At 43.2% G+C, this 19834-nt stretch overlaps 1 protein-coding gene across 5 annotated transcripts in view; it reads left to right on the top strand.

Annotated features, from left to right (window-relative positions):
• Positions 1 to 19834, top strand: part of LOC139387537 (ras GTPase-activating protein nGAP-like) — an 81827-nt gene that overhangs the window by 20320 nt on the left and 41673 nt on the right. For 4 of the 5 annotated variants that reach the window (XM_071133834.1, XM_071133831.1, XM_071133832.1 and 1 more), the window contains exons 2-3: positions 11254 to 11381; positions 11694 to 11817. In XM_071133834.1, the coding sequence (XP_070989935.1) occupies positions 11254 to 11381; positions 11694 to 11817 (252 nt within the window). Of the gene's footprint in view, positions 1 to 11253; positions 11382 to 11693; positions 11818 to 17114; positions 17226 to 19834 lie in introns of those variants that run through there. The other variant, XM_071133835.1, reaches the window with a different exon arrangement.

Here is a 19834-nt window from a genome sequence, read left to right as displayed (position 1 = left end):
AACGGATTATGATGGTGATATAAGGTTTGGACCATTGGTTTTCTTAGAGGATTATCCAAACAATGAACATTATTTTACCCATTGGTCTAAAGGTGCGTTTTTGATTGGACACCCTAGCTTTTGTGTAATAAGTCTCACGACACTGTGGTCTAAGATGTGTAAATATTCCTACTTTTTCTAAGGGTCTGAAGGTGTAGTCCACTAGGCCCTGTGGACAATTTACGCTGTCACAAAAATGGCTTCCCTGTGTATTTGTAACATGTTTAGTTTATTGAGGAGAGGGGGGGTGAGGATATGTAGAGGGGGGTGGGGGAGGGTATTGCCTGAGTGGTAATCATCCTTATTATGCAGCAGTGTTTTTTCAAACATTTCAACATAAGTGTAAGGAAGCCTCCATGGAGCCCTCTGTACTAGCCTGTAACTGTAGGCTCACTATGACATGAAACCACAATGCTCTCCATTTGATGTTTCACTTCTCCTCGATAGTGTAAGCAATGTGGGCTTCCTCATTGTAGAGTCACAGAACCTCCCTCAGGCCTGCCTACATTTCTCACACCAAGCAGTCAGCTGAGGCTTCTCTCATGAAAATGAATTGAAACTAATCCTAATTGGAGGACAATAAAACTGTATGCATCCATGTGCCTGAACTAAAAGTGTTCAGTTAGTCTCATGCCTCCCGCCTGTTCTGTGATAAACCTAAATTAGATTGCCTTGCGCATCTTCCACACAAATATATTACATTTCAAAGGTTGGTTGCTCACAAAAACAGAGCCTGCTGAATGCGGAGGGGAAACTGCATTACCCCACCTTTCGTATGCAAATGCCCCTCTGCAAATAAATGTACCATGCTATAACACAAAGAATGTGGCAGCAGCACCTAAGAGCTCATTAACCTTTCAAAGCTCGGGCCAACGTTTGCATCCAGTCCTGGGAAAACTAACCATAGCTTTGCATTTAATTTGGGGCATCTACCGGAATGAGGCCTGGTGGGGTGGGGGGGCTTTATGTATTAAAAGAGACATCTGTTGTGATGGACCACTGTTCTGAAAAAGGGAAGAATTTGTGTGTCAGATATGCACAACGTGCTTGATGGTTATGTGAGATAAGCTTGTGTGTCTGTCTGCGCACCTCTTCACTGAACGTTTAACCTATGCTTATCTAATAGGCTATAGGCTTAACGTGATAAGAAATTACATTGGGTGATTCCCTATGGGCCCTGTTCAAAAGTAGTGCTCTATATAGTGAGTAGTGTGCCATTTGGGATGCACACATTATCCCTCACCTTCGACCTCAGAGACTCCACCCCTTCCCATGCTCCAAGCACAGAGGGTTGACCCTTTTGAAACAAGGAAAAAAGAAGCCCATGCAAATGTGAGAAACCTCACTAATGTCAGCGTATTTAAATATTTAACAATGTCATTGAGTTCTGGAGTGAGCTCACCACAGGAACAAAGAGCATTTATCCCCATCGTCCTGCACTGAATACAAATTATTTATTGGGACTGTTTTTGGACAGCTAGAAATACTTGTCCCATGAGGTACCTATGGCTATGTAGGTAGGACTAATGTAGATTTTTTTTATATATACACACACACACACACACACACAGTTGAAGTCGGAAGTTTACATACACCTTAGCCAAATACATTTAAACTCAGTTCTTCACAATTCCTGACATTTAATCAGAGTAAAAATTCCCTGTTTTAGGTCAGGTAGGATCACCACTTTATTTTAAGAATGTGAAATGTCAGAATAGTAATAGAGTGATTTATTTCAGCTTTTATTTATTTCCTCACATTCTCAGTGGGTCAGACGTTTACATACATTCAATTAGTATTTGGTAGCATTGTCTTTAAATTGTTTAACTTGCGTCAAAGTTTTGGGGTTGCCTTCCACAAGCTTCCCACAATAAGTTGTGTGAATATTGGCCCATTCCTCCTGACAGAGCTGGTGTAACGGAGTCAGGTTTGTAGGCCTCCTTGCTCACACACATGCTTTTTCAGTTCTGCCCACAGATTTTCTATAGGATTGAGGTCAGGGCTTTCTGATGGCCACTCCAATACCTTGACTTTGTTGTCCTCAAGCCATTTTGCCACAACTTTGGAAGTATGCTTGTGGTCAATGTCCATTTGGAAGACCCATTTGCGACCAAGCTTTAACTTCCTGACTGATGTCTTGAGATGTTGCTTCAATATATCCACGTAATTTTCCTATCTCATGATGCCATCTATTTTGTGAAGTGCACCAGTCCCTCTTGCAGCAAAGCACCCCCACAACATGATGCTGCCACCCCCTGTGCTTCACAGTTGTGATGTTGTTCTTCTGCTTGCAAGCCTCCCCCTTTTTCCTCCAAACATAACGATGGTCATTATGGCCAAACAGTTCTATTTGTGTTTCATCAGACCAGTGGACATTTCTCCAAAAAGTACCATCTTTGTCCCCATGTGCAGTTGCAAACCGTAGTCTGTCTTTTTTGTGGTGGTTTTGGAGCAGTGGCTTCTTACTTGCTGAGCGGCCTTTTAGGTTATGTCGATATGGACTTGTTTTTACTGTGGATATAGATACTTTTGTACCCGTTTCCTCCAGCATCTTCACAAGGTCCTTTGCTGCTGTTCTGGGATTGATTTTCACTTTTTGCACCAAAGTACGTTCATCTTTAGGAGACAGACCGCGTCTCCTTCCTGAGCGGTATGACGGCTGCGTGGTCCCATGGTGTTTATACTTGCATACTATTGTTTGTACAGTTGAACGTGGTACCTTCAGGCATTTGGAAATTGCTCCCAAGGATGAACCAGACTTGTCGAGGTCAACAATTTATTTTCTGAGGTCTTGTCTGATTTTCTTTTGATTTTCCCATGATGTAAAGCAAAGAGGCACTAAGTTTGAAGGTAGGCCTTGAAATACATCCACAGGTACACCTCCAATTGACTCAAATGATTTAGAAGCCTATCAGAAGCTTCTAAAGCCATGACATAATTTTCTGGAATTTTCCAAGCTGTTTAAAGGCACAGTCAACTTAGTGTATGTTAACTACCAACTGGAATTGTGATACAGTGAATTATAAGTGAAATAATCTGTCTGTAAACAATTGTTGGAAAAATTACTTGTGTCATGCACAAAGGAGATGTCCTAACCAACTTGCCAAAACTATAGTTTGTTAACAAGGAATTTGTGGAGTCGTTGAAAAATTAGTTTTAATGGCTCCAACCTAAGTGTATGTAAAATTCAGACTTCAACTGTATATATCTTTACATTTTATAAACGTGTGAACTTTCCAATTCGTGGCGCAGCGGTCTATGGCACTGCATCTCAGTTGAAGAGGTGTCACTACAGTCCCTGGTTCGATTCCAGGCTGTATCACATCCAGCCGCGATTGGGAGTCCCATAGGGCGGCGCACAATTGGCCCAGCGTCTTACGGGTTTAGCTGGGGTAGGCCATCATTGTAAATACGAATTTGTTCTTAACTGACATGCCTAATTAAGTAAAGGTTAAATAAAAAAATGAAAAATATATCCAGACATGTCTGTGGGCTGAGCTTGTAAAACAATTTCACTCACTCCACTAGCGCTGTGCATTTAATAGAATAGAATGGGACTTATTTTTAGGACTTTTTATGGTGCATGAACATGCCCATCTCGATTGTGAATGTCAGCATTTAAGCTAGCTGAATTCCTGTCATGTTCCTTTACTCATGCATGCCTGATTAGAAATGGAGTGCCACTGCTTTGCCGAGATAAGTTGTTTATGCTCAGATGGTCATACATTCATTCACATATACATCTATCCTCTGTATTGGCCTCCCGAGTGGCACAGCGGTCTAAGGCACTGCATCTCAGTGCTAGAGGCGTCACTTCAGACATCCTGGTTCAAATCCAGGCTGTATCACAACCGGCTATGATTGGGAGTTCCATAGGCGGCGCACAATTGGCTCAGTGTCGTCCTGGTTTTGCCGGTGTAGGCCGGCATTGTAAATAAGAATTTGTTCTTAACTGACTTGCCTAGTTAAATAAAAAAAACATGTTTTAGATGTGCAATTATCTAAACATGACACTTGTGCAAATTACTATAAAAAGCACTGGGCTCTATGTATCTTTTTGTGATGGATTGTGAGGCAGGGGTGAGTTTGTGGCTAGAACTGAGTCCTCAACACGCAGTCTTGAATCACTTGACTCCTCTAAAAGGAAACTATTTTCATGAAGCTCACCTAGTAATAACCAGGCTGCTGTCTGTTGTAACCTATGCCATAGAGATGAACAATGATTTATCTATATGGCCTATGCTGCCTTATCATATATTATATTTGGGGAAAGCAGCAGTATGTAAGGTGCGTCCCAAATGGCACCCTATGACCAGGGCCCATAGGGAATAGAGACGCAACCCTAGTCTGTCTAGTGTCTTCCTACCCCCTTCAGGGAGCAGCTGGTCAGAGAGCGAGAACACCTTACTGTGATTACAGATAGCCCTCTATACTAAGAAAGCATAACAAAAAACCCTGAATAAACCTCCACTCTGTGGTCCCACATGGCTTACAGCTGGAATGCCACACAATTCAATAAAGACAGGGCCATATTCACGAGCCAATCAGTTAATTGCAATAATTTCTTCCTTTTGAGTCAGGCTCCACCTCTATCGCTCCAGCTACCCATTACTGTTGTTAATATGCAATGTTCTTGAATAGCTTGCTTTTGTCTTCTGGGATACAAAGGCCTGCATTTCAGCTATTGTAGTTAAGCCCCTGTAATATAGGGAGAACAATACAGCTATTATGTCCTATTCCCAATTTTGTGGTGAGTTTTTTTTCTTTAGTGACAGACTGCGTGCGTGTAGCTGTGTACAGTAGGTCAGTTTCAGTACCACACCTCTCTCTGTTTGTGTCTGTTTGTATTCTAAACCCTCCTCTCTTTCCTCCCTCTCCCCACCTGTTGGCCAGGTTTTCTGGATAAAGGAGATGTCAGGCCATTGTCATTGGAGGAGCTGCTTTTATTTACTGGTTGCCACAGCGACCTGGCTATTGCTTACACATAGGTTGGTCTCTGTCTGTGTAGGGCTTGAGGTTAAGATTGTTGGCGCACACAGAGCATCCTCTATTGCCCTATGTAGTAGAGACTCTGGGTGTGGACCCACCTGGCAGCAAACACTATGGGAATTAAGTGTGGCGAGATGTATTACCCTTTTACCGGGTTGCAGCCTAAAATGTAGGTTTATGTCCCACGTGATAATTGTGTTATGTTATTCGGCATGGTGAGTCACCCTTGAGCTAAAGGACGTTGTTTTTTAGATGTCTTTAAACAAGTGGTAAATGCCTCCAAACAGTTTCCCCCCATCAGAAAGAAAACACTGCGTGAGCACTGTGGTAATTTGGCAGGATATTCCCCACCATATTTAAGATTTCCAAACAGCTGCTTCTTCCCTGTTTTTAATCACAGCCGTAAGCAAATTCAGTAGGCTTATAGTCTACTTCTGGAGAGGTCAAAACCGAACTAACTTTTTTTTTTCTCGAGAAACCATGTTCGCCTTTAGCTTTTTTCCTGGGAAAATAGAAGTGAATTCTCTAGTTTGAGCCGCAAAGGAGAAGTTCAAGATTCTATATGCCGACTGCATTACAAATAGGTCTCTGTGTGTGAATGTCTGTGTGTCTGTGTTAGGATGTTAGGAAAATTAGGTGCTGGACATTTGACCAGCCGTTTTTTTCCCAGATATTTGGGAAATCTGCCAGACAAATATGCTTTGGGTGCGTGACCTGATTAGGGTGTCCACCCACGGTGCTCAGAATGATAGAAATCCCATTTAGGTTATATGGTAATTCATATAAATAGAACTTGCAAGTCAAGGACGCAACGATGTGCGAACGGTTCTTCTTACCGAATTCGGATGTGCAGTTTTACTTTTCCTCAGTCAACAAGACAAGTAACGAACAGTAAAATCACTAGCCTATGCCAATTTACTATCCCCCATAGTAGAAAAGTTGACCTATTCTGTTAGTCAGCTTGTCAATAAAGAAATGGACTCTGGGACAGTTGTGGGAAGATGGATTCCAAATTCATACAACCTGTAGGCCTATATGCTACTTAAACAACATGTTAAAAAGCAATGAGTCTGATGCAACAGATCAGAACGTTTAGCTTAAAATGTTGATAAACAATTTCTTCATATTATAGTGCAGCAATGCGCACCAAGCAGTAGGCAGTTGTTCCATAATGTAATTAGCAGGAATTCGTTGTCACAAGGGCACTGCACGTGTGCACAGTTTCATGTGACAGAGAGGAGATCTAATAGGCTACTTTGAAGCAAGGTAAGACATGTCTCATAATATGTATTAAAAGAGTTCGCGTTTCAAACAATGAAGTATTTATTTTTCTGAATGCATAGCCTACTGCCTCCAGGTCATTGCAAAGGGTCGTGTGAGGTGTAGCCTGCCTTCCTTTGTTTGAGATGCTGCTGCAGCTCTCGCGCTGTCTGACAGATTTTCTGCTTAAAGACTCAATCTGTATGCTGTATGCGTGTGATTGAATAAGTTGCATTACAAATATACTTTGGTCTACACACACGGCAATTTAATTCCACTAAATTATGCAAATGAACCAATAGAACGATAAGCATGACCAGGCAAATGGATATCCATCAATGAAAATGCTAAAAAGCATTATTTTCCACAATAGTATTTTTTTCTTCTCCTGGACAATTGGCCAGTGGCAATTAAGTTTTTCTTCTTTTTAAATTTTTATAGGCCAAAAAACAGCTATTACCGGATAACGGAAACCCTGGTCTGTATGTGTGTGTGGAGGACGATCTATCCTGTATTGGCAGTGATGAGCAACCAAAGTATGCCCCTGAAACCCCACCCTGGACAGGTGGTAGAACCTCACCCTGGTTCTCAGACATTCCAGACAGGCCTCTGGAGGGTTGGGTTTCTCCCTGGCCATGTGGACTGGGCCTGGTCAGGGCCTGCAGCTGGACATCTCTGCCTGGTTGGGGACTGACCAGAGTATTCATAGATGCCACAAGTGCCAGTTGCCTTAGTTCCAGTCACACATTCTCTCTCTCCCTCGCTGTCCTCTCTTTCTGTCTTTCACACATGTATTGTAGACACACACTCAGTCAGAGGACCTCTGTTTCTCTCACTGTTGCCACTATTTGTGTACTTTGCTTTGACCCCCTCCGGGTCACAAACTGGCAACGTTCTTTAACTTCCAGCTGGCAAGACTTCGCTGCTAATTGTTTTCAGACCCGTATGCCTCACAAACAAGCATATGGCAGTATGGGGGCTCAACTCTAGGACACCCACACAGTGACGACCTCATTACTCAATAACCAAAAGCATTACCTCTCTGTGAGCTGGGGAGCTGGTCTGATGATTTGTCTCCATTTCTTTTCTCCTGACGCTCACTTAGGCCAGGCAGCAATCACACACAGACAGACAAACACACACACAGACACACACACACACACAAAGACTTCTCTCTTGTCTAGAGAAGTTGACTCTTTTGCTGCTTGTTGACTGTAACATCAGTGTTCCACTAGTGTATACACCCTTATGTTACACTAGATAAATTGTTTCCATAGCTAGGGCTGACAGTGAGGAATTGTGAAGAGCAGAATCAACAACCTCTGCATAATCAACCCAGTTGCTTTGTGAGAAGGTGTTACAGTTCAGAGTTAGCCATTGTTATGTAAATGCAGGGTGAAAAATACCAGTGGCCTGGCTTTGGCCCCAAGTGAGAGCAGGTCCACTGGAGCCATGGCCCAAGTGAGACACTGGTACCGGCCCGCGTAGATGGATGGAGTCTTTTGGGTAAATCCTGGATGGAAATGTGCCATAAAAGTGGCTCTGATCATTAATGCTTTTCATTGAACTTAATGTAACTATCAAAGTGTCAGTGACAGATATAGGACCTTAAGCCCTCTGTCGGTCTGTTTCCAGGGGGGGGATGTTCAGTGAGGGGGAACGTGTTTCCTGTTCTGTCATTGAATTAACTGCTTTGTTGCACCCACACAACTCAGTACAAGTCCCCATCAGATTTTATAAACCCCCAAATGCGTTTTTTGGGGTCTGATATTCCAGGCACAGATTAGGCCTAGTCCTGGACAAAAGCATGCTGTGGAGATTCTTCATTGAAAGTGCTTTTTAGTCCAGGACTCGGTTTAGGGCCCATCCTGTGTCTGGGAAACCGGCCATTTTGATTGAATTAAAATCCGTCTTTGCTAGCCTACAGTTTTGCTGGTGTTGATCATATTGACATTGCTTATATAATTCATATTTCTTGGATATTCTACCGCTTTATGAGTGCAAATGAAACCAAATCAAATTATGCCTGTTTGAGTCGTCACTGAAGTACTTGCTCTGCCTCAGTCCTGAAAATGGGATGGGGACATCAGATAGCATATGGTCTTAAACCAACCAGGCCAACAGGCTTCTGCAGTCGAGCATAGATGCGTTATAGAGTGAGATGAATTTGCAACAGCAGTCTTCTGACTAAATGGTCACATCTACCTTAAATATATTTTTTTATGTAACCTTTATTTAACTTGGCAAGTAAGTTAAGAACAAATTCTTATTTACATTGACGGCCTACACCGACGAAACCCGCACAACGCTGGGCCAATTGTGCACCGCCCTATGGGACACCCTATCACGGCCGGTTATGATACAGCCTGTTGGCTGATGCAGCCTGTCAATAGACTGTTGGTAATTAGGCCTAGTTAGTGACGAGTGTAAGGGTTTCTGTGGATGTGGTAGTTGGATATTCTTACAGGAGAAACACAGAATACTCCAATTTGTTTTTTTACTCCTGCTTAGGTGAGGCTATTTTGTGGAATTTGTGGCCTTCTTGAATTCCCTTGAGAAACGTGGCAATTTCACACAGTAGCCGGCTACATTTGAACAGTAGCAGGTGAGAGAAGATTCTGTTCTCTTGGGTGTTGAGGCAGTGAACCTTTGTGGTACATGATTTAATATGCATACAGGAATATCTGGTAACGGGTACATTTCTTCTCTGTATAGAGTACCATTGTACAGTACAGTGCTATCATGGGATGGGGAAAACATCGGTGGATGCAGTTTTATTCTTTTCAGTGTTGAAGATTTAATGACACACTGTTCCAGTGATGACACACTCAAGTTTAGTTCATTCTTTTGTCTCAAAATAACTTGAAGTCCCTGTATTTCGGAAATGATGAGTGATAAATTGTACCGCGTGTCTGAAAGAAAAAAATATCTTATTCCCTCTCGTCTGTAATCTGTGTATGGGAAAGTTGGCCAGATTCAAAAGGAGCTGTGCTGTTCACTCCTCTCCAGTCAATTAGTCAACTGGCACTGAGTGTCTAATTTGAGCTCTCAGCTCACATACCCATATGTTGAACATAAACAATGAATACATGCAGCCAGCCATCCTATTCAAAGCAGCCTACGCTATGTCTGGATTACGTTCCCCCCTTGCCCACGTCTTCTATATTCCGTGTGTGTGTGTGTGTGTGTGTGTGTGTGGGGAGCAGTCTCCAACACAGTGCTGCGGCCAAAAGACGGCACATTACCATCTCTAGTCAGACACTATAAAAACATGTCTGTTTACTCTGTCATTACATCCGTGTTTGGTGAGCCGGCGTTGTAAAAAAACTATTTGCTATCAGCCCTCGTCATTGCACTCTGTCCTATTGTTCAGCACTCCTTATTGCTATTGGAGTACATTACAGGATTGTGGCCAGTTAATATGGAGGGGGGAGGGGCAGCATTGGTCTCCCAAATGGTACCCTATTCCCTACATAATGCACTACACTATATAAGGAATAGGGTGTCATTTGGGACGCTCCCAATGACCGACTTGCGAGGTAGTACATGAACCTCTGGGAATAGGGCCTCCTTTGGACTCAACCTTGTTAGTCAAAGAAGATTGATTACGCCTGAAGGGTCACCTATAGACCTATAGCCCTTCCCACTTATGCTTGGTGACATGGGGGCTGACCTATGCACTCTTATTCCACAACTACCCTGCACCAACCAGACAGCTAGCCTATCATCAGGCAGATGCACCCGGTGGATTGATGAACCTTGAATACAACACTTTAATATTTAATCCCAAAAAGCTCCCCTTGGCTTGCAATGACCTCATCAACTATAATTGCCTGCCTGCTGTGTCTGCTGCCTCCTAAAACATTGTTTGCATCCCAAATACCACCCTATTCCCTATATAGTGCATTATGGACACAGGTCAAAAGTAGTGCACTATATAGGGGAAAGTGCGCCATTTGTGACGGAACCATCTCACCAGTAGGGAAAAGGTCACATCCTGCAGAAGACATCCTGTAGGAGCAGTGAGGTAGTTAATGGACACAAGGCAGTGCACCTCATCACATAATGATGGGTTGACCGACAGCTGTGAATGAATGAAGCAATAAGGCCCGAGGAGGTGTGGTATATGGCCAATATACCATGTCTAAGGGCTGTTCTTATGCATGACGCAACGCGGATACACCACAAACCCCCGAGGTGCCTTATTGCTATTATAAACTGGTTACCAACGTAATTGGAACAGTAAAAATATACCACGGCTTTCAGCCAGTCACCATTCACATTCTTTTGCAATAATTCTATTGCTAGGTTAGGTAGGCTATCAAGCTTGGTTTCAGGTATGATGATAACACATTGTTTATTGAGCAAGGGGATTAAACTCCACACACGGCAATGTTTTTATTGTATGACAAGGTATGGATTCACCTTTTCCAGTTTTGCATGTCAGTGGATAACGTAGGCTTAGTTGTATTTAATACACCCCCCCCCCCCCCCCATATAATCAATATTAAATGAATCTATATAGGATGTAATTGAAGGCCTGCAGTACCCTAACAGCGTGAAATCCATTCTTTGTTGCAGAGGACAACTCTGCCCTCTACAGACAAGCTGTGATACCTTCACCTTATTTTCTCTGGGCTCAACAGAGTTGGTGCTAATTCAATTTCCTACCTAATGCTGGTTCCTCTCAGTCAGTGGGATCAACAATACAGCTGTGTCTCGTGATGATCTATTTTCTGTTAGGCAAAAGACTTTGATCAGTCAAAGTGAGGCATAGCCCAAAAAGCAGTTCACCTCAGTATGGCATCCTATCATTGCATACAAAAGGTGGTGTATAAAGTAAAGTTGAAAGGGTGAAGAGAATGTTCCTACATTTTTTAAAGTTTAGTATCTTCCTGATTTACAGTGAGATCTTCTGTGCTGCTTACTCCCTCCTGAGGTGTCTTTCTTCTCCCCTCTGTGCAGATGTGAAGGGACCACCCACACACCGCTTTTCCTGTGGCCAGTCGCCCTACTCCGAGACCAGTATGTGGGAGAGGAAGTACTGCATCCTGACTGATAGCCAGCTCATCCTGCTCAATAAAGAGGAAGAGGTGAATAAAGTTCCTCCTAATACTACCCCTCGTATACCACCATACACACACACCATTTCAGAGGAACAAAGCAAGGTGTGGATAGTGAGGGGGCTGAATCTGACATCTTATCTCTAAAAATCTATCCCGTCTTCTGTGTGTGCAGGAAACATTTACATTTAAAGAGAAGACCTTAATATTGTATGTCCCAGGCTGATCATGGTCCTAAGCTACTAGGAAAACTATTACTTATTCAGTATACACACTATAGAAATAAAAATAATAAATTTGCTGATGAATGCGTCCGTTTTTCCCCCCTGTGTGATTTTTCAGATGCCATGTGAGGTGGTTGATAATCCTACAGAGTCGTCAAAGAGCAGGAGCCTGCGTCGGACAGTCAGTGTTCCATCAGAGGGACAGTTCCCAGAGTTCCAGGCAGAGGGCGCCTCCATTCTAGGTAAGACTGCCACAGACTGAAGAGGAGAGGAGGAAGCATATTCAGGGCATTTGGAAAGTATTCAGACCCCTTCCCCTTTTCCATATTTTGTTACATTAGAGCCTTATTCTAAAATGGATTGAATTTTTAAAAATCCTCATCAATCGACACACAATACCCCATAATGAGAAAGTGAAAACAGGTTTTTAGAATGTTTTTCACAATGTATAAAAAATGAATAACAAATACCTTATTTACGTAAGTATTCATACCCATTGCTATGAGACTCAAAATTGAGCTCAGGCATCCTGTTTCCGTTGATCATCATTGAGATGTTTCTACAACTTGATTGGAGTCGACCTGTGGTAAATTCAATTGATTGGAAATTATTTGGAAAGGCACACACCTGTCTATATAAGGTCCCACAGTTGACAGAGCATGTCAGAGCAAAAACCAAGCTATGAGGTCAAAGAAATTGTCCTTAGAGCTCCGAGACAGGATTGTGTCGAGGCACAGATCTGGGGAAGGGTGCGAAAAAAATTCTGCAGCATTGAATGTCCCCAAAAACACAGTGGCTTCTATTATTCTTAAATGGAATAAGTTTGGAACCACCAAGACTCTTCCTAGAGCTGGCCGCCCAGCCAAACTGAGCAATCGATGGAGAAGGGCCTTGGTCAGGGAGGTGACCAAGACCTTGATGGTCACTCTGACAGAGCTCCAGAGTTCCTCTGTGGAGATGGTAGAACCTTCCAGAAAGACAACCATCTCTGCAGCACTCCACCAATCAAGCCTTTATAGTAGACTGGTCAGACGGAAGCCACTCCTCAGTAAAATGCACGGCAGCCCACTTAGAGTTTGCCAAAAGCCACCTAAAGGACTCTGACCATGAGAAACAAGATTCTCTGGTCTGGTGAAACTAAGATTTGAACTCTTTGGCCTGAATGCCAAGCGTCACGTCTGGATTAAACCTGGCACCATCCCTCCAGTGAAGCATGGTGTTGGCAGCATCATGCTGTGGGGATGTTTTTACAGGACATCTGCAGGGACTGGGAGACTTGTCAGGATCTAGGGAAAGGTGAACGGAGCAAAGTACAAAGAAATCCTTCATGAAAACCTGCTCCAGGATGGTCAGGACCTCAGACTGGGGCGAAGGTTCATATTCCAACAAGACAATGGCCCTAAGCACACAACCAATACAATGTCCTTGAGTGGCCCAGCCAGAGCCCGGACTTGAACCCGATCAAACATCTCTGGAGAGACCTGAAAATAGCTGTGCCGCGACGCTCACCATCCAACCTGACAGAGCTTGAGAGGATCTGTATAGTCCCTATGCCTAAGAATACTAAGGTAACCTGCCTAAATGACTACCGACCCGTAGCACTCACGTCTGTAGCCATGAAGTGCTTTGGAAGGCTGGTCATGGCTCACTTCAACACCATCATCCCAGAAACCCTAGAGCCACTCCCAATTTGCATACCCCAACAGATCCACAGATGATGCAATCTTTATTGCACTCCACTGTGCCCTTTCCCACCTGGACAAAAGAAACACCTACGTGAGAATGTTTTTCTGGCTGTGTGGTGCCAGGATAACAACCTCTCCCTCAACGTGATCAAGACAGAGGTAATTGTGGACAACAGGAAAAGGAAGGACCCAGCACGCCCCCATTCTCATCGATGGGGCTGTAGTTGAGAGCTTCAAGTTCCTTGGTGTCCACATCACCAACAAACTAACATGGTCCAAACACACCAAGACAGTCGTGAAGAGGGCACGACAAAGTCTTATTCAGGAGACTGAAAAGATCTGGCATGGGTCCTCAGTTCCTCAAAGTTCTACAGCTGCACCATTTAGCGCACTGCCTGGTACGGCAACTGCTCGTCCTCCGACCGCAAGGCACTACATAGGTTAGTGCGTACGGCCCAGTACATCACTGGGGCCAAGCTTCCTGCCATCCAGGACCTCTATACCAGGCGGTGTCAGAGGAAGGCCCTAAAAATGGTCAAAGACTCCAGCCACCCTAGTCATAGACTGTTCTCTTTTATACTGCACGGCAAGCGGTAGCGGAGCGCCAAGTCTGTGCCCAAAAGGCTTCTTAGCAGCGTCTACGCCCAAGCCATGAGACTCCCGAACAGCTAATCAAATGCCTTCCCAGACTATTTGCATTGTCCTGCCCCTCCCTCATTTACGCTGCTGTTACTCTCTGGTTATTATCTATTCAGAGTCACTTTAACTCTACCTACATGCACATATTACCTCAATTACCTCGACTAACCGGTGCCCCCCGCACATTGACTCTGTACTGGTACCCCGTGTATATAGCCTCGCTATTGTTATTTTACTGCTGCTCTTTAATTATTTTTCATATTTAAAAGGCCACTCTAAATTGTGGAGTTTTGTCATACAACACAATGCCACAGATGTTTTGAGGGAATGTGCAATTCGCATGCTGACTGCAGGAATGTCCACCAGCGCTGTCTCCAGAAAATGGAATGTTAATTTCTCTACCAAAAGCCGCCTCCCACTTTGTTTTAGTGATTTTTGCAGTATGTCCAACCGGTTACCTCGTGTAACCACGGCAGCCCAGGACCTCCACATCCGGCTTCTTTGCCTGTGGAATCATCTGAGACCAGCCACCCGGACAGCTGATGAAACGGAGGAGTATTTCTGTCTGAAAAACAAATTCTGATTGGCTGGGACTGACTCCCCAGTGGCTGGGCCTGGCTCCCAAATGGGTGGGCCTATGCCCTCCTAGGCCCACCCATGGCTGCTCCCCTTCCCAATCCTGTGAAATCCACAGATTAGGGTCTAATAAATGTATTTCAATTGACCAATATCCTTATTTGAACTGTAACTCAATAAAATCATTGTTGCATGCTGCATTTACATTTTTGTTCAGTATGGTTACCAATCTGTTACACCAATGCACTGACTAGAGTGGGAGAGGAAGACTTTGGATGCATCCCACAATTTACCCTATTTAGTGCACTACTTGGACCAGAGCCCATCTTTTGACCAGAGCCCTGGTCGAAGTAGTGTACTAAATAGGGAATAGATTGCCATTTGGGATACATATTTTCTGTTAGCTTTAATGAGAGGATATGCCGCACACAGTAAATTCATTATAGACAGAGGCTTTCCGCCATAGTTGATTATATAAAATAATTAATAAATGTTATGTATGCAGTTATAGTTTTTAAAATGGCACCTCTGAACGTTACTAACTGCTGCAACAATAATTAAACTAGTCTGCAATTTTTTATCTCCATTGGCTCAGGACCGTAGAGAAACCTTGAAATTATTTATCTGGATGATGGTTGATCACTATCCATGTATCCCTCGTCCGTAATGCAGACTGCTTCTTTGTCGCAGGGTGTAAGTATTTTATTTATTTATTTAGTCAGTTAAGAACAAATACTTATTTTCAGTGACTGCCTAGGAACAGTGGGTTAACTGCCTGTTCAGGGGCAGAACGACAGATTTGTACCTTGTCAGCTCGGGGGTTTGAACTTGCAACCTTCCGGTTACTAGTCCACCGCTCTAAACACTAGGCTACCCTGCCGCCCCAAGTATGAAGTATGAAGAACAATGGCACAAACGCATCTGTTGAGTGGATAAAAAACTGCCAGCAGTGCCCATTACATAACTACAGCAGAGCATTTTAGAAAATACGACAGAGCTGCAGCAGCGAGATTAGTATCAACTGAAGTAACTTAATTCTCTTATGATGAGTATGTGGACTGCTGCTGACCTCTTCCCTGCCTGGTCAGTGAGAAACAGCTGTAAGCTCCCAAAAGGAACAAAATTACAAGTTGTAATAATAACAAAATGACCGCTATGTTCAGTGTCTTGTGTCTGTTTTCATGATGGTTTAATTTAATTTATGCCAGTTAGTGTTTGCGTTCTACTTCTTTGCGTTCTACTACTCCGTCCATAGGCCGGGAAATGCTCTGTAGAGTCGGTGTCTTTGGGAATGTACCAGGGACAATGTACCCTGTGTCCAGTCTATTGCTCCATCTCACAGGGTCTGAGTAACATGGCTGACCCTGCTGTCTTGATGTGGGCTTTTCTCAACCAGGGCATTCACTGGGGGAATCTGCGGGGGTGCGGCCACTGGCTGGAGGGATGCTGGGCTGGGGGTCAGTGGGAACAGGGAAGGGGTCTTTGGGCTGGTTGATTTGTGACTGCAGCTGATGGGTAGAGGAATGAGGATGAACATGGGCTTACATCCCAAATGGCACACTGTCCCCTATATGGTTGAAAGTTGTTCACTATGTAGGGAATGGGGTGCCGTTTGAGATGCCGCCCCTGTAACTCAGGGAGTCATCCACCCGTGATGACCCTCTTAATGTTTTCTGTCCTACCCTCAACCAGGGGAGAGGGCCTTATTTATATGTTAATCTATACTCTTGCTTGACAAAGTGTCTGCTATACTGGGTTTTAGGCCAATACTGGGATTCTATGGGCATTCAACTATCATTTTGATTGACATGTAGAGCAAACTGAAAAAGATGAAACTTTCTGAGATGAATGCAGTCTTCCTCCTTTAATATTATCTTTTTGTTTTCTAAATATGGTGTTGAGTGATGCACATTTTAATAGAGCTCAGGGGACATAGCCTATTTTGTTTAGATTTATTCTACGAGGGAAATAATAACTTTGCCACCATGTTGTTATATTCCTCCACCATTGACATTTTTTAGATGACCAGTTTTTGTGACACTGACTGGCATTTTTTAGAGGGAAGTCAGTGACAGTTTTGGTACTTTTTGTCCCCCACACCAAATTATTTACAAGTCATAAATCTCAGTGCATTGGGCGCATTCGTCCCCTCCGAGGTTTGTATACAACAACAGTATTTGAATTAAACTATTTCACTGACTTTCCCTGTACTCCACCTGTAACCTTGTAGTAAGAGGGTTAATACAATACAGATTGCTTGGTCAGCTGGTACCTGAGGTTGCTGTATCGATGAGATGACTGATATCTGAAGGTTATGATATGCGTGTGAAAGTTAACAGAGGAGGACAGCTTTTCACTCTTAAATGGAGGAATTTTGACTTGATGTTTCTGCAGGGCAACACATGCATTGACATCAATTTGTACAATCAACAGTAAATAAATTGCCTTATCATTTGCTGCACACCCCGTTTTTTACTGAGGGGCAGAGGCTTCGCTCTGACGGGTATGTTCGACGATGCGTCTTGAGTACGCATGTGGAAGGGCTGCTATTGTATTGTTCATTTCAAAAGATTAGAGAAGAGCGAGGGTGTGTGGGTTTGACCGGCTTGGGCGCAGGCTTTTCTGCATTCCTGCATGTCTTGAAAGGAGTCGAAATAGCAGCCAGGATAAGATAGAAAGTGAGCACCAGGATTTGGTATATTTTCAGCGAAATGTGATTTCTGGATTGTAAACTATGGAATACATTTGGGGTAAGTTCAAGTCGTTTTAATTAAAAATGTTTACTTGCCAAACAATTCTAGAATACAAAGAGCAATTCTGTGAGAGCTCTTGGGCTGCTACTCAGGAGGACCGTCTGTACTGTAGAGTTTGTACAGAAATAACTTTTCCAAGCGCAACCTGTTACTCTTTGCCACTCGAAACAACACCTATGAATTTGTTTGGATGTTCCATCAATTTGTCTAGTCTTTGGTCAGAAACATTTAGGCTATGCCTATGTTACATCCTTGTTGTAAGATACAATGTAACATAATTTGGCGATATGTAAAAACGCTGTTACTTTTAGCATGTTGACAAGCATGTGATATCGCTCAAATGATTTCTTATCTATTCTCCAATCTATTGTTATCTGCCATCCATAACTTGAACATAATAAACAATGGTTACTGTCATCTAGTCGGGAACATATGTGAATACATTTTTCCAGTGCCTTGCACTTCGCTGCCCTTATCTAACTGACACAATGTGGCAGTTATAGTTAGCCAAAATGTTGAACACTGTCTGGGTTTGACCACAGCTGTCCTTCAATCGGTATGTCTGGAGAATGGAGATTATCATTGATATTTCTACAGTATTCGGAGGCAATCTCATTACTTCACTTGGTTTGTCAATCAAAAGGTTGTTTATGATCGTTATGAAATATTGCCAAATAGCACTTATTACAGCCTATAGCATCTGTCAACTCTGTCACAACTCTTTTACTTACATTCTCTCCTCGGGGAAAACACTTCTCTGTAATTACATTTCGGTTGATTTCTCTGCTCACAGCCAATGTTTACTGTATTTTGTTGCCAGAGTTGGGCATTTTTAATTTGCACGTTTATGATGACTGCGTGCACATTTTTCTGAAGAAAATGTCATCACAGAGAAGTGTCAGTACCGGCCACAAAGCATTCATGTGAAAATAGAAAATAGGGCATGGAAACGGTTATGTAACAGTGGATAAAGTCAAGAGCATTGCTTTGTTACCTGGACATATAACTGTGTCCATGAGTTGATAGGAATTCCTTGTATAGTTGTACAGTTGGACAATGGATACATTGCATTGCGTCATTCAGAACAAGTGGCAGTGTCAATGGTTTCTGATGAGGATGCTTTCATGGCATACATGTTGGGACATTTTTTATGGGTTTTCTGAAACTTCCCTTATCTGAATAGATTAATTCTAGATACAGTGCATGATGACACCGGTGATGATATGACACAAAGAAGTTGCCAACAGTGGCTCATAACTGTATTTTTTCCCCCTGTCTTGACCTTACTTGAGGCATTGTGTTTTTGTATAGAGCAGGGGTTTTCAACATTTCCTTGACCAGGAACCCCTTCCCAGGCAAAGCGGTGACCCAGGGACCCCCCACCATACACTATAGAAAAGTATGTGGACACCCCTTCAAATTAGTGGATTTGTCTATTTCAGCCACACCCGTTGCTGACAGGTGTTTAAAACCGAGCACACAGCCATGCAATCTCCATAGACAAACATTGGCAGTAGAATGGCCTTACTGAAGACCTCAGGTACATTCAATGTGGCACCGTCATAGAATGCCACCTTTCCACTAGTCAGTTCTTCAAATTTCTGCCCCGCTTTGGCTGCCTCGGTCAACTGTAAGTGCTATTATTGTGAAGTGGAAACGTCTAGGAGCAACAATGGCTCATCCGCGAAGCGCTTGTGTGGCGTACCACACGTAAAAAAAATAAAAAAATTGCAGACCCCTTGCAGTACCCTCAGTTAAATAGCCCTGGTATAGAGCCCTTCACACATTTATTTGTTCGTAGGTTTTGCTTGTCATATGGCAAACATTGTTTCGCCACGTGCTCCTGTGCTGACCTTACAGTGCAGGTGTGTCTGTTCTGGTTCATGATTGGACAGTGAATGGAACAGAGTGTATTTCACATTCCACACATTCTTCACACAGTTGCCGTGTGCATCACGCCTTACCATTGATATGCCTTCACTTCACAAAATATACACTCGTTCCCACACCACCATGTTGCTTGTGTAGCAAGTTTTCTATGTAGCAACTGTGTTTTTCCCCCTTGTTGTGACATCTGTGGACAACCAGCACTGAGGTTGCAAGTTTTATGTATTAAGAAATTCATTTCTATGAAGGCTGCCCCTATAATCCTTTCTAAAATAACCCTAAAGCTGCTGTTCTGTAGTAGATCCTCAACTCCACTTGAAATCTCTGTTTTCAATGGATTTTTCATCACAAAATCATTCAGATTTTTCTTTCTTTCAGCATCATCCAAATGATATCATGAATGAACATGATACATGCCTATCTAGAAATTGTTACAGTGGCATTCTATCAAATTATGTATCAATTCCTTCTTCGCTGACTGGCTGTCAGTGTTTGCCAATCCAGCCTTTATCTAGCACAGTATGTCAAGGTCACCACTCAGGGTTGTATACAGGAGCTAGTGATGAGGCAAGCAGTTGTCAGGCAGTCTGGTGGGGCCCATCCTGCAGACAACATGGTCCAGTTTCAAATGGCACCCTATTTATTCCCGAAATAGAGCACTACTTTTGACCAGGGCCCATGAAAATTAACGCACTATATAGGGAATATGTTACCATTTG

The sequence above is a fragment of the Oncorhynchus clarkii genome, chromosome 28, assembly GCF_045791955.1.
Source record: "Oncorhynchus clarkii lewisi isolate Uvic-CL-2024 chromosome 28, UVic_Ocla_1.0, whole genome shotgun sequence".
NCBI classification, from domain to species: Eukaryota; Metazoa; Chordata; class Actinopteri; order Salmoniformes; family Salmonidae; genus Oncorhynchus; species Oncorhynchus clarkii.
Note: the sequence above shows the minus strand (reverse complement) of the source record. Positions and strands in the feature narration are given on the sequence as shown.